Raw genomic sequence first — 16,453 nt, 5'->3', positions numbered from 1 at the left:
TCTCCCCGCAGTACACGCACACAAATGGAGCAATAACAGAATTGCCCCATTGGGTACTAACTAGTGACAACTGCGGGGGGAACAATTGAATAAGAGTTTGCTTCACCCAGCGATAGAAGAATTAACACAGACCGACAGACGGTGTAATGGTTAGCATTACCACCTCACAGCGGTGACTGCGCAGTAACTGTGCGGAGTTTGTATATTCTCCCCGTGCTTGTGTGGGTTTCCTCTGGGTACTCCGGTTTCCTCCCGCGATCCAAAAATATACTGGTAGGTCAATTGGCTTGCAACAAAATGAACCCTAGAATGTCTGTGTGTGCGTGTACATGTGGTAGGGAATATAGAGATTGTAAGCTCCACTGGGGCAGGTACTGAAGTGAATGGGCAACTATACTCTGTAAGGTGCTGCTGAATATGTATGTGCTATATAAGAAACGAATACATAGATTGCCTACTGCAAGTGTGTGACCAGGCCGGATTACACAAATATTTTCACATTGTATTTTAATTTTGCTGAAGCAGAATTGAACCAATTACGTATGAGACTCACTTTATAAAAGTTACATCAAGAAAAAGCAGAATCGTAACTTTTATTCCAGAATGGCGTTTGAAGCCATAATAATACCGATCACAGTGTCTGCCACAGCATTTGATTAATGTAAACAGCCTCACACATTACACAAAACATTTCACTTACAACGTACTGTATTAAAGGTGTTTGTATAAGGTCACATTCTGCGATGAAAGAATAGGACAGAAGATCAAGCAAGGGATATGAATAGACCCTTGCTACAGGTGTAAACATGCCATTTAGGGAATGCAGGCAGGTACTGTATGAATATAGAAACTCATATAACCTGTTCAAAACACCTAAGCATGTAAACTTTGCTGCATGAAACACCATTATATTACCTATTAAACAGTATATGGGACAATATTACTCACCAAAACCAAGATCTATCCCTCATTGCCACACAGCATACAATCTGGCACTAGGCAAAGACGGACACAAAAGTACTAGCAACACACTTAAGGCCATTGAAAACTGCTACAAGTTAATGTTATGTAAAAGATACTCAAACAGTCACAAATACATACACACCTCCAGTCATTGGCCCTTATTCAGATCTGATCACAGTACAAATTTGTTCTCAAAATGGGCAAAACCATGTGCACTGCAGGTGGGGCAGATGTAGCATGTATAGAGAGAGTAATGCTGTGTACACACGGTACAATCCAGCATGAGATTTTGACTATATAGTCAAAATCGCATGCAGATCGCACAGGTTTTTTACCTTGCGCTCCCGATGCGCGATCCCGTGACAGCTCAAATCGAAACCCAGATAGACAAGGCAGCAATGACTGTATAGTGCAAATCTAAAGCTGATTGCTATCGCTGTACTTTTTACATACAATCCATACAAAGATTGTATAGCACTTGAATCAAGTCGAATAGCAAGGTAATCTCACCGTGTGTACACACCATTAGATTTGTGTGAGTTATTTAGTTTCTGTGCAGGATAAATACTGTCCATTATTTTTACACTGCAATTTAGATTTCAGTTGCAACACACCCCATCCAAATGTAACTCTCTCTGCACATGTTACATCTGCCCCACCTGTATTGCACATGGTTTTGCCCATTTTGAGAACAAATCTGTACTGCGATCAGATCTAAAAAAGGGCCATTGGCCAGTCCACAACAACCACTATTCCACAAACGTGACTGCCAAATAATCAAACCACCACCTATTACTTATACACTGAAAAAAAAAAAAAAAAGGTTTTGATAAGCCTTCCAAATAAATTCACCAACTGAAAAATTCATTGCTGAAAATAAAAATGTTGTGTAAAAAGCAAACTTTAAACATTTCTTACTATTTTGCCAATATTTTCATTTAGAAACATGTTAAGATAATTCCCCAGCGTCTGCAGTTATCAGAGTTATTAAGGGTACAATATATACTTGAGTATAAGCCTACTTTTTCAGAACATTTTTTATGCTGAAAAAGCTCCCCTCGGCTTATACTAGATTGAGGGTCCCACTTGAGTCATTAAGTTTTCCCAGTTTTTTTGTTGTAAAATTAGGTGCCTCGGCTTATAATCAAGTCGACTTATACTCGAGTATATACGGTATATGCTATTTTATCCGAGATGATTCACCGATGCTAAAAGGTTCACCAGGGCTATCCTAGTAGCCCTGATGCCAGCATCCCTCTACCCGATACCCGCTGTTATCAGTTATTACACTTTGTGCGGCTGAGGCATGCAAAGCATATTCCCCGTTAAAGCAGCCACCGGGGCTTATCCTCAATCCAATGTGTTTTCACCCTTTTTATTAGCCAAAGTGGCAATGGGGCTAATAGGATATTCCCCCTTCGAGTCTACAAAACCGATAATTATTAATTCCACTTTACTTTTTACCAGGTTAAAAACACTGGCATATTCATAGTGAGAGATTCAATGATTTATCAAATGGCACCCAACAGAGCTATTTCCATTGTTGCTCTGTTCAGGTTCAATCAGCTGCCTGCATCTGTAATTTAGATCACATCCCACCCCGTGGTGACTAATACTCAAAAAGTTACCTGATTCAGTGCTCAAACATAACTTCTCATTACTTTGGTCGGGTTAAGCGGCTTCACCCTAGGCATGTGCAGATCCAGATTTACACGGATCTGAAAATGTGATCTTATTGGCTATCCGGCTGTCACATGTTTTGGAGCCAAAAACAGTGACAGCTGATACCCAATAAGATCCCAATCTGCACATGCCTACTACCTCTATAGGCATGATAAATAAACCAAAATGAATATCGACAAAAATATGACGATCAGGAGCAATAAACAAATATTGTCCGCAGAACCAAAAAAAGACAAACATCTTATAAAAGTAAATAAGTCTAACATCAAGGTAATTGGATAGAGATCTTCAGTGTTACCTTCTACATGAAATTATTGTAAATGATTTAATGGTGAGGGGAAGGATGGAAACACAGATGACATGCTGAGAGAGTGCGCACGCACAGTACGCTGTCCTAATGTGAACTTCTGCAACATAAAATAAGCAATAATTACAATTACCGCATCATATTTGTACTTTCAAATAAGTGCAGAACTCAGACACCAGCCCTGCACTGCCAGAGTCCACAACCACTTCTGTGATTTATACGAATAAACCACATACTTTTCTAGTCAATATACAAATCAGACTCATTTACAGTTATCAAAATGGAACTAAACACAGCTAGAAAGCTAGAAATAAATGTTTACCCAGAGAAAGATAATGGTCTATGTTTAACCAGTGAAGCTCAAATGTTACATTCACAACAAAAGGGAGAAACTTTATTTACAGTAGTACCAACATAGCAAGTTTTTCCTTATACCTCCATGGTGTAGGATAGAAAAACTTTCCTGATGTGATATGTTGCCATGGAATAGCACACCTATCACTTAATTGAATTACCAGAAGAAATTTAGTAAAATTCAAGTAAGCTGAGTATACAGGAGTTGTCCTCCTATAGTATTCCCGGTATCACGGCGCCCGTCGCATCGCATACCACTAATTAAGGTATGCGATGGTATGCCATGGACCAGATTTGAGGCTTTTCCCGGGAAGAGTGTACAATTTTAATATCGCATCGCATGCCATTATAATGGCATGTGATGCGACGCAATTTCAATGTTAAATGCCCACCCAGACCCAATTTTTAATTGTATCCCCACCCTGATGGGTAATTACAATGTTAAATGCCCCCCCATTGTTAACGCCACCCCACTATCAACGCCAACCCGAAGCGTGGTGAGCGCAGCGAGCTTGCAAGGGGCGGCGGTACCCGTCCTCCAACCTTTTCATACCCCCACTATCCACTTCGGCGTGGAGTTGATTTTATATAGTGTGGCGAGCGCAGCGAGCCCAAAGCGTGGTGATCAAAGCGAGCCCCGCGAGGGGGCGCGTAATACTTGTGAAGTAATGCGCGTCCGCTCGCCACACTATATAAAATAAACACCATGCCGACGTGGATAGTGGGGGTATGAAAAGGCCGGAGGACACGTACCGCCGCCCCTCGCGGGCTCGCTGCGCTTGCCACGCTTCGGGTTGGCGTTGATAGTGGGTTGGCGTTAACAATGGGGGGGCATTTAACATCGTCAGTACTCATCAGGGAGGGTGTACAATGTAAAATCGGGTCTGGGTGCGTGTACAATTTAAAATCGGGTATAATCGCGTCTCATCGCATCGCATCATATGGCATGGCATGCGATGCAACGCGATTTTTTTGGTTGTACAATGCCATGCGATGGAAATGGGGGCGACGTGATAATACACAAGTACCGAATTCCCCTCATGGCAAGTCAGAATCCTCTGGCATTGGGCACATTTATTTTGATATACAGATATATACACACACTTCATATTGAGGAGTAGTTCAATAAACCTTCACAAGTGAAAACAGTCCGTATTTAAAAAAGTCAGGCAAAGAAATTTCTGTTAGAAATCTTGGAAGAAAAAAAAAAAATCTCGAATTTAATGACCAATTTATACCGATTTTATTTTGGTGAAAGGAGTTTGGAATTCATTTGCTGGCGTTACCTGTAATATAAACCCATATTTAGTGCAACATTGGTATAAAAGTATTTTTGCCCTGTATTTAACGTCACCTATTTTATTATTTGCAGCAGGACTCAAAATGCAGTGGATGGAAATCTTACAAGGTAGTTGAACAAGGAACCAATAAATCCACCATAAGTCAGGCCTTGCTCTGCTTAACGCTGGATCCTGCCAGCAGCATGCTGCTGTTCATCTCTCATCGCAGGAAGTGGGTGTCAGCTGCTGTACGGCGTTACAGCATATATACACAACAGCAATACGATTATGGGTCACTGTGGCTTTGCAGCCTTCCACAACTGGAATACATCATCTATACAACAAGTAAACAAGAAGTAGCAGCAGCATTACATGATTTCCATAATCCCACTTCCCGTTTACACACTTGGTGCTGTTTATTAAACAATACTTGTATTGACCACACAGTAAAACTGGCAGAGAGCAGTCACCTAATACAGAGGTTCCAAAACACAGTCGTCGAGGTCCTTAAGTATATCCATGGTTGATGAGATGATTTCTTCTGTACCTCCGTTTATTTGATTTTAAACAACCGGTGCTGGGCCATGGATATACTAAAAACATGTACTGTAAAAGTGGTTGGATAAAAAGATTGTTTGTATAAGTTTGTTAAATGAAATGGGATTTAACAATGTCTATTTTCCAGTATTTGGGAGTAAAACGGTTGATTGTCATTTGATACATACAGGCCCCTATTCAGATCTGATCGCAGTACAAATTTGTTCTCAAAATGGGCCAAACTAGCGTCAATCATATATACTGTATAGCATTGGCTGTGCAACACAACCGATGCCTGAAAACAGCGCACCGGCGATCAGCCAACCACCCGTATAGCTGCTGCAAGAGCTGCTAGCGATAGAGGACCCAGTTGTGATGTCAGCCCATGCAAATCGGGCAGCGTGAATGGAGAACAAGCTGCCCAAACAGTCTGTTGATATAGCTGCCGATTTATTGATCTATATCTACTAGTGTGTACCCAGCTTTAGAGACTTATATTGGCAACATTTCTAGAGGCAACCAAGTGTGTGTGGCATATTAGATTTAGACCAGCAGCAGGGGGGAACATACCACAATTGAATCAGCCCTCAGGTCTTCAAAATTGTTGGTTATGGTATTTTAGATCTACAATCTTTGGGTCAACGTGATTTTTCATTTTTATTTTTTTGCGGTCTATGTCAACATAGGTCAGTATGGACACCGTCTCATTGTACAATGTCCCATTGCATGGCTCGCTACACTATTATATTCTCCCTCCATGCGGTAGTGGATTATAGGGTATAAATACTGCCTGTCGGCTCAAAAAAAAAAAAAAAAAACCATGTCAACCTTTTGACCCTGTCTATCAATAGTGGTCGACCTAGACCAGTGATGGCTAACCTTGACACTGCAGCAGCTGTTGAACTACACATCCCAGCATGCCCTGCTTCAGTTTTAGCATGGCCAAATAGCAAAACTGTAGCAGAGCATGTTGGAATGTGTAGTTCAACCACATCTGGAGCGTCAAGGTTAGCCATCAAGGACCTAGAGTCAATGTATCATGAGTCCGGATACCAAATTGTTAATGCTCTCTGTAAACCCATCTATTGGGAGGATGCACTTATCCCACCTATACTACTCTCACTAGTGCGGTAACAAAACTATAGTGATCATTCTAGCACCTGCCATCTTTGAAAACCCATGCAGTTACTCTTCCCTGCCTGGGGTGTCGCTGTCTGGTTTGCATATCAATGCTGATATACAGAGCACACTGTGCTAGAAGCACTACAGCAGACAGCGACACCCCAGGAAGGGAAGAGGAACTGCATGGGTTTTTGAAGATGGCGAGTGCTAGAATGATCACTAAACTATACTACTTTTTTTTTTACATTTTATTTATTACCAGTTATTTATATAGCGTACACATATTCCCCAGCGCTGTACATAGAGTATTTGAACATTCACATCAGACCCTGCCCTAGTGGAGCTTACAATCAATATTCCCTACTACATGTACATGCACACACATTCTACGGTTAATTTGGTTTTGTTGGGATCCAAACTAACCTACCAGCATATTTTTGTATTGTGGGAGAAAACCGAAGTACCTGGAGGAAACCCACGCTAGTACGGGGAGAATATACAAGCTCCTAACAGTTTTTAAGAAATGTGGGAATCCAACCCGTGACCTCAGTGCTGTGAAACACGGTCCAGGATGCCCATTTTTGTTTGTATCCTATTGCTTTGTCCTACAAAAGGTATCAACCCTACTGAAGCCACAAAATGAAGATGCACATCAATGAATTCCAAAATGTTTCCTGTCATAAAGATGATCTAGTCATAGATCATTATGCTGGAGATATGTGGGCACTTCTCATGACTAGGTTTTAAAAAGTTTAACCTCTCTGTAGTAAGTAGACCCTTCTAGTTTGACAAGGTGACCTGGTGTTAGACAATTCAGGGATCCTCCACTGATGTTAGGCCCTGCTAGCTTGACAAGTAGAACCTGTTTCAGGGAAGAACAAAGGAAGTGGTAAAAAGATATGTTGACTAACAATAAACGTGTGTGGGGGGGGAGGGGGTTGTGCGGGCGGCGTTAAATTGACATGGAAAAGCTGTGCGTGTCAACCAGAATGACCTCCATAATCTAGCCTATACATCATGCTTCTTATTGAACCGGCAAGCCTGGGAGGCATTATGCTACATTGCTATATGTAATGAAGTGTGAAATATTGATATTTGTGCAGAGATCATAACGATCCCATTATATTCCTTTACGGTGGCAGCGAAACTGTACTAATCTGTAATTTAACAAAATGCGCACCCCACGACACAGATGTCCTGGATTTCTGATCTACATATATTGTGTTTAGCTTGCGTCCACCTGTTTTAGGTCACAACTGACTAGCACTTACAGAAAATTTGAAACCCCTGACATCAGTCTGGTCCCTTCAATCTATTTTGCCACTGCGGTAATTTTCTGCAGAGTGCTGGAAAGACATGGACAAGTCAGCATGTGCACTACCTGTGGCAAAAAAATGCAGATAGTACACACAAGGGACTTCGGGAGCAAATCATTGTTTTACCCCTCATCAGACACTGGATAGAGCACTTAAATGGTTTTCAATGCAGGAGGGTGAATATCTATAACATTTCAGATCACCGTCTCCCGAGATGGGTTTTTCAGCTAAATATTTTTTACCAATATGATCTATTCCATAGTTTCTCAAACTTTGTCCTCCGGACCCCCAGTTCATGTTTTGCAGGTCTCCTCACAGAATCATAAGTGAAATAATCAGCTCCCCCTGTGGATCTAATGGGCAGCACATTGGATAGCATTACTGCAGTACCTTACAGCACTGAGGTTATTGGTTAAATGCCCACCAAGGCACTGTGGAGTATATTCTCTGTGCTTGCGTGGGTTTTCTATGGGTACTACGGTTCCCCCCACAATCGAAAAATGTACTGGTAGGTTAATTGGTTCTTAATAAAATTAACCCTAGAAATGAATGTGTGCACCTGTATGTGTGGTAGGGAACAGATTGTAACATCCACTGGGGCAGGAACTGTTGTAAATGTTCAAATAGTCTCTGTAAAGTGCTGCAGAATGTGTGTGCGCTATATAGGTAACTGGTAATAAAAAATACATAATCTTTTAAAATGCATCCATGAGTAATGAGTGCACCTGTAACTGTTGGTAACTTTCGAGGACGGAAGTTGGCTGCCCTTGAGCCATACCACAGGTTCTCAAACACGGTCATCAGAACACCCAGATTAAGTGTAGCAGGTCTCAAACCCCCCCTGTGGATCTTTTAAAAATGTGTCAAGCTGTAATGAACACAACTGTTCACCTGCTGTGTGACATGAAAAAAAGTTTTAGAGATCCCAAGGAAAGAGTTTTATTCTAATCTATGGTAAGAACATGTGAAATCAGTAGTGCCACATTTTGGGGGGGAAACAACTGTAGACTGCATAAATTAATCATAATGCTGTGTACACACGGGGACGATAGGGGCTGAAATCGCTGGGAATATGGTCGCTGAGCGACCATATTGCCAGTGATTGGAGTGTGCACCAGCGATAAATCGTCGGGTGCGCGCTCCCGTTTTCAGCCCCTGAATGGTTGCTGGTCGGAGGAGCATGCTCCTCCGACCAGCGACATCCCCTGCCTCTTCACCCAGCAGTGTTTAAATTTTCATCTGCGACCCATCTCTGGTCGCAGATGAAAACGGGACACGGGGCAATATGATTGCTGAGCAATATATTGCTAGCAATATATTGCCCCCTGTGTGCGCACCTTAACTGTTTTATGTTTTACTGGTGGTCTATACTAACGGGCATCTATCAGAGCCATTCAATTGCTGCTCAGATCAGATGTCCATTAGTATATTAAGGCACCGGACAGATCAGAGTTTGGCAAAGCGGTCTTAAGAGCTTGATTGGTCGCCCAAACTACGGACTTTAATACTTCTTCTCTCACTCTTTCAGAGTGCTGCTGTTAAAGGGCACCTGATCGGAAAACAACTATGTAATAAGACACCCAGAAGGGCGCATGTGCAACAATTGAATCGCTCCTTAGGTCTTTTAATGGTGGAGTCTAACCTCTATTAATGCTAAAACTACAGACAGAACTAACAAATTTCAAACATGCTATAAAATAAATAGACTGGAACTTCAAAGTAGTAAAACCTGTTCAATATTAAGCACACACACTACATGAAAAAATTAATCATATCAACGGGAACTTTCACAGCAGATATTCACAGCAAAATCATTGCTAAACATACTGCTGTACATTGCAGAACTAATCCCACGCCAGACAGCTTACATTCCAATATTTGTGGCCTGAAGCATAAAGTGGAATTTAACTTGACAAGATTACAAAAGGCAAACAACAGGATTTAAATCAAGGTCGCAGGCTTAGACATCATCCTTTTTAACTCCAGACCATTCCTCCTCCCTGAGGTACAGTGCTTAAGTGGCTTTCTAAGTAGACAAAGCAAAAACTACAGCATGACTTGTATTACTGGTTAAATATTTAATCTTACAATACTAATATATTATACTAAATAGAGTGAGTAGCAGCAAACTTTACAATTTTTTTTTCTTGAAAGCACACATTATGGGGGGGGGGGTCTGGAGTGGGGAATCCAATTGGTTTTTGGAGCCGTATATAAAAAGTGACATGTCCTTATTCAATCCTAGATGTCAGCGCACCAACCTGGACCGTGCGAGAAGAAATAATGGGTGCCAGCAGAACTCTCACCCAGCCGCACAAACAACTAAATGGCACATATCCATTTAGTTGGGAGCTTTGGGAAGCAATGGAATCCCCCCCCACCAAAAATCCTAAACTGGGTCACTGAAAGATTACATCACAAGTCATAGATCGATACGGGTTGGTATGCTCTTTACAGCTATTTCCACAAACAAATGCTGTGAAGTATACATGATGGCTTCCTTGCACTGTGATAGGTAACACCACACTGGGAAAATCTGGCCTAAGATTTGTTAAATCTGCAGCAATTCACAGATGAATACATCAAAATGACAGAGAATGTCTGGAAACGGCTGAATATGCTCTCCAACTTGTTAGAACAGGAATAGTACAAGCAAAAGTTGTGAAAACTTCACACTGCATCTTATAAATAATACAAGGACAATAATACAAACTTCATACGACCACAGAAAGGTCTCTAAAGACTGAAGACATTCCATGAAACAGTACAACAAATTCTTAAACGTAAGAAGCTATTAAACCATTTCAGCAATGTGGATCAGTGCATAACTTGACTGGAATGGTCTTTAAATAGCCCTGCCATCATCGCCTGCTTAAAACCTGGGACCACTCCCCCACATTCCTCTGCCAGATGGCCTTTCTACAACTCTTCTTATACTCCTATCCCTGCTTGTTTTCACTTCCAGTCATTGCAGCAATGTAGTCCTTCCAGAGATACCTTCAATAGTTCTGTGCTTTGCCTTTATCTCATGTGAAGGCTTATAGATCCTAGCGTTTCCTGACTGCCAAGAACGGCATGAACGCTTTAGCCGACGTGTTTTCCAACACAAATACAGAAGGATCCTTCTTGATCTCAGAAGACTTGCCAGCAGACTGACCAGGTTACCAGTCATACAATAAATGGCCTAGAGTCAAATGACATTGCTGTGGGAATATGCTCTACATGCAGTATAAATTCCAAACTGGGGGGAAATTGAGAACAGACATCTTGCAGAATGTATCACACTGCCAAGGGAGACATGGATAAGATACGCACACACATACTGTATGTAAATACCGGTGTTAAAGGCAGCTAATACAAAACTCATAAAAGCATGCTTGCATTTGCAATAGAAGCGATAATGCTACCTACTTACAGTAAATGTTAGTGTTCATTCTAGCACCTGCCAACTTTGAAAACCCATGCAATTCCTCTTCCCTGCCTGGGGTGTCGCTGTCTGCTGTGCGGTTTCTAGCACAGGTCTGGTTTGCATATCAGACCACACTGTGGTAGAAGCACTGCAGCAGACAGCGCCACCTCAGGCAGGGAAGAGGAACTGCATGGGTTTTCAAAGTTGGCGGGTGCTAGAATGAACACTACATGTTTTAATGTAATCTCAAATAAGCAAAACACTTTTACTTATGGTTGATACAGTACCTAGGAGATATATCAAAATAAGTCAGAAGAGCAATCATTGGTGACTATCTGGGGAAGGGGGGGGGGGGGGGGACACCAGGGGCAGCCCCTATCTATTATTCATATCACCACTTCCTCCAACCACGTCTGCTGGGGAGTAAAGGCACCAAACCACCCACGTCCCCTTGCCACACCGACCATTTACACTTGTACCCCATCACTGTATTATGCTCATGTTTATGAATTAATATACACTATGGCACAGATACTAGCATTGTGTTACGTATTGCACCTACGCACCACACACACCCTAGGCACCAGGTTAGCGCTTAACCTTTACCCTTAACCCTTGAGTGACCAACTTGGTTAAGCAGCTCCCGCAACAGAGACAACCAGAGCGCAGTAACCAACCAAGAAGCAGCACACAAACACCCTTGCCAATGCTGGGCTCGACCAGTGACTGCAGGTAGAAGAGGCATGCTGCATTCCGCAGCAGCGATATCCTGCATGTACAGACAATAGAAGACATCACGGTACTTATGTAATATCTGGACTCCCGTTTTTCTTATGAGACCGAGTCCCCTCGCGGGGCTCGCTGCGCTCACCACACTATATAAAATCAACTCCATGCGTAGTTGGATAGTAAGGGTATGAAAAAATGGGGTGCATTTAACATGGGAGTCCAGATAATACATAAGTACCGACATCACTAACAACCTGCAGGACTGCGCATCATTAACGATATAGTGCATGCACACTAAACAATAGGTACAATAACATTGGAAACAATGCTTCTTTATGTGCATATTGTGTAAAAAAAAAAATTGTGTGGTGTGTTTGCACCTAAACAGCGCAAGTGTTCAGCTGCACAGTTTTTGAAACTTGGAACTGCAGAAACATTAAAGCAGCAAAACACCTATTAGGCATGCAGATTTTGTAATTTTCTTCCCTACAAGTCATTAGCAGCCATAATGAGCCAACTTCTTGGACATTTTGAAAAGGGATATCTCACACGTCATGTGACTGCATAAGGGAGACGCGAGGAGGGGGTAGAGGAGGATGTGGAGGATTAGTGTGCTCACAGAGCTCAGGAGGGATGTCCGAAAGCTTCTATGATACTCACACCAACATGTGCCACGTAACAGTGGTTATTCGGACAGTCCATGAAACTAAACAAAGGCTCAAAAAGGTCAATTACCAGCTGTCTCTATACCCTGTTTGAGGTGTATGCAGGCTTAAAAAAAATATATATATTTTTTGAATGGTAATTTTAATATATATATATTTTTTTTTTAATATGGGATTGCCACTTTCAATAAAAATCATTTAGCTAAACCACTTGGGCGCTAACAGCCACCGATATCAGAATTTCTGGGTTCTGGCCAGTAGAAATTCACAAAAGTGACCAATTTGGGCACCCCAAAAGCAGTTGTTGCATTGCACCCATTTCCTTTAGACATGACACCAAAGCTTGGTCTGTTTGGGTGTCCCCCAATCTCCAGTCACTTAGACAGGAGATTGAGATTGTCCCTTTCATATGTATGAAGTTAAGGGGCATATACACGGAGCAATTTTGTGCTTGTCTCTCTCTAAGCAATCTGACTAGATTGCTTAGGAAGTAAACACAGATCCCTTGGTGTGTATACCCCGAGCAATTACAATGCGCAGTCCCGCACGTCACTATTGCCTGCTAACAAGTCAGTGCGCATGCAATCAAAATCTGGTCAAATTGCTTAGTAAGAGACTGCAACTCTGTGTACAAAATGAGCGATAGGGAGATCTCTCATTCTGAACCATTAGCTTCCTTTTTTTTTTGCTTAAACAAAATCGCTTAGCACAAATCACTGCATGTGTATGTGCTCCCCATTATTCGGATGGAAAACTAAACCTTACACCGCTTCTAAAAGAAAAAATTAAGACCTTTGGCACATACTGCATCAGGAAGCAGCAGTTGCCTTCTATCAATGAAACATTTAGGGGATATTTATCAAAGAAACATTTAGGGGTATTTATCATAGCCCAGAGATAGAATGTGGAGAGAAATAAAGCATTAACCAATCAGCACCTCACTAATTTGTAAAACACAGCTTGTACAGTAAAAGCAGAGTCTGATTGGTTAGTGATTCATAGATTCATAGCTCTTCACTTTTTCTCTATGCTTTAATATCCCCCATTGTAGGATATTGGTATAAGACATTACTAATAACCTAATGAAGTCACAAATGGGCACACATCTAGGGTCTTACTAGAGCTATATGGGCACTGATGGCTTGTGCTGCAGTCTTAACAGACAAAACGTACATTTGAATACAACTAAAACACATACACACACACAATAACAAATTGATACACAAAATATAACATGCTGCAAGCAACCATTAGTTAAAACTTAAGTTTGCTTATTGCAATTTAACAACTGCATCTAAATCAACTGTGAAGTTTGATTTTCTTCATATCAGTCTTGTGTGCACTTCATATATAACATTTGCAGTGTGCACAAAGTTTATGCCATGCTATCAACCTGCAAAAAAAAAAGGCTAGAGAAGATACTTCTTGCCAAAAAAAGAAGAAAACAATACATTGCTACTGAAACTAGCAAAAGTATGATCACCAAAATACTCACTGCAGATTGTGTTTGCAGAATCCATTAGCATTTAAATATATATATTTTTTTAATAAATCCAGTGGCATGTATTATTCCTTTAAATATTATTGGAGCCTATTGGTAATTCCTTTCTGCAACAGACTATAAACTCAGCATCCGCGTGGACTAAAAATAGGTCTTTCTTCAAGAATGCTGGGACCTGACGGACATATCTGTGCAGGAGCAAATCCTGCTCTGAGCAAAGGTTAGGATTTCAATAATTGAAAACTGCTCAACTAGAGGCGTGTCTGGTAATACACGCTGTGTCACATGATCACTCATCAAACACAGCATTCTGAACTCAGGCACGTCTTAAAGGTACACTCCAACCTGTTCGGACTAGTAAGAGGTATGGGAAGAAAAAACATTAAAGTCATTAAACAGCAGCAGGCATTTAAAAGTCTGGTAAATCAATAAAAAAAATGTTTAAATAAATCTGTATTTTAGAACGATTTTTTTTTTTAATTTTCAAAAAGGTCTGTAAGCTTTCAAGCTTTAACATGCAGTAACAAGAGATTTGTTATTTATATAGTGCAGACATATTCTGCTGCGTTTTAAAGAGAATATTTTGAAAATGTACATCAGTCCCTGCCCCAGTGGAGCTTACAATCTATATTCCCTGCCACATATACATGGGGACACATTCATTCCAGGGTTGATTTTGTTTAGAGAAAATTGACCTACCAGTATATTTTTGTATTTTAGGAGGAACCTGGCGTACCCAGAGCAAACCCACACAAGCACGGGGAGAATATACAAACGCCATCCTGTTAGGGCCAGTGCACAAAAAAAAAAAAAAAAAACGATAACCAATAACAAAGCTAATATTTCCTTTGATGCACCTCACTCACTGCTGATTCTGTTGATGCACATGTGTACAATGGTATTTTTTGAGTATATATAAACGCAATATAAGAAAGGCATGCTTACACTGCTAGTCCAAGCTTGAAACTATTTAAAGAATGAAAAACGGAAAATCCATAAAATTTGCCATTTTGAAAACTCAGCGTATAACTGCCAAAACATCTGCCAGCGTTAAATAGCAGATTCTTGGTCCTGCTATCACCTATACTGAAATCGCTAAGGTCAAATCAGTAAGATAATGTAATATCATTTGTGCCCACGGTGTGGGGCTAAGTTGAATATCGATGTGAACATTTTGCACTCCTGTAAAAATAAAAAATAAATACGTACTATATCTTTGGCTTTGAACAACATTTTTAAAGAGACAACGGAAATCTATTCTAGATCAGCCTGATTTAGCACAAAATCCTGTTGTCTTTATAAAAAAAAAAAAAATTCAACCAGGTAAATATTTAGGTCTTGCATAAATTTTGTATTATTGAGTTACACGCTCTTCCAATATCCTTTTTAAAAAAAATATGCACTTGAATGATATGTCCCAGAAACAAGCATTTATGATCCATTTTAAGTGCAAGGTCATTTTAAAGTACCCATTTGTTTTATATAGTACACTACAATAACTTCCCAAGCATGGATCATCTTCTTCGATTATGCATTCGGCTAATCATTTTAGTCAAACACAACTAAAAATGAACTTCTACTACTTTGCAGATGTACAGTTTGCCCAGGGCCCACAGGACACGCATTTTATTTCGCTACAGAGTGTTGAACCCCTGTCCTCAGCAAGAACATCATGAAATCGCTGCAGTGGATAAATGAGAAGATCATTTCCATGGAATCTAAGATATGCCAGACGTGTGTCACAGAACAAAGACTGACAACTTTTCATTTTAATGTGTTGATAAGTGGGGTGTAAAGTTATACTTGTGGCACGCGGTGTACTCCTGGTGCTTTACCTCCTAATTCACTGGCAGTACTATCCAAGGACAGCGTGTTCAGCCTTCAAACAACTATGAAGGCTAATGGTTATACTTAACTAGCTTTAAATAAATATTGTCCCATGATGGAAAGTCTATTAGAATTGGGTTATGGTTTTTATTGTTAATCACCAAAGTGCTGTTGAGCAGCCCTTACTAGAAACAGATCTTCTCAGAGATGGTCTTCATGTTATACATCGGACACACACACACACACACACACACACACCTAATCTCTGTCCTAGCTTCAACAATAAACAAAAAGTAACCCGAATGACTACTACAAAAACCGCCAGGTTTGCAATTTAGTTCTGTTCACAGCAATCAATATAAAAAAGGTACCAAAATATTTCCTTTTCACTGAAGAGCACCCGTATAGACACGTAAATGCATCAGACGTCTTGGTGGAGTGATCAGTGTCATTTAAACTCATGGCTAAGATAGTTTACCCATTCAAAAACATTCTGCACATGCAAAACAAAAACCACCAGCAGTAGGTGCCCCACACAGAATAGGCAAGTTAAAGCTGATACTTTCTTGATTTCTCTGTACCATATCTAATGTTTAATCTCTACTGTCATGGTTTTCTGCAGCTAGAAATACTGTCCAGTAGTATGCAATGGTGTTACATTTGGCACACACAGAAAGCAACATCCAAAGCCAATATTTTTAGACAAGTAGTTTAACTAATTTCTTTTTCGCTCTCATGTATTCCTAGACAACGCAATTCA

The 16,453-nt window shown here is 40.7% G+C and overlaps 1 protein-coding gene across 5 annotated transcripts in view; it reads right to left on the bottom strand.

Moving 5' to 3' along the window:
* Positions 1–16,453, bottom strand: part of EML4 (EMAP like 4) — a 158,055-nt gene that overhangs the window by 113,456 nt on the left and 28,146 nt on the right. The window contains exon 1 of one of the 5 annotated variants that reach the window (XM_083175687.1): positions 13,861–14,045. The exons of the other annotated variants lie outside the window; for them this stretch is intronic. Coding sequence (XP_083031813.1) covers positions 13,861–13,891 — 31 coding nt within the window. The 5' untranslated portion in view covers positions 13,892–14,045. Of the gene's footprint in view, positions 1–13,860; positions 14,046–16,453 lie in introns of those variants that run through there. 5 annotated transcript variants of the gene reach the window in all.

Source organism: Crinia signifera, chromosome 3 (genome assembly GCF_055691185.1).
Source record: "Crinia signifera chromosome 3, ASM5569118v1, whole genome shotgun sequence".
NCBI lineage: Eukaryota > Metazoa > Chordata > Amphibia > Anura > Myobatrachidae > Crinia > Crinia signifera.
The sequence above is the reverse complement of the archived record's forward strand: the minus strand, read 5'-3'. Positions and strand labels throughout refer to the sequence as shown.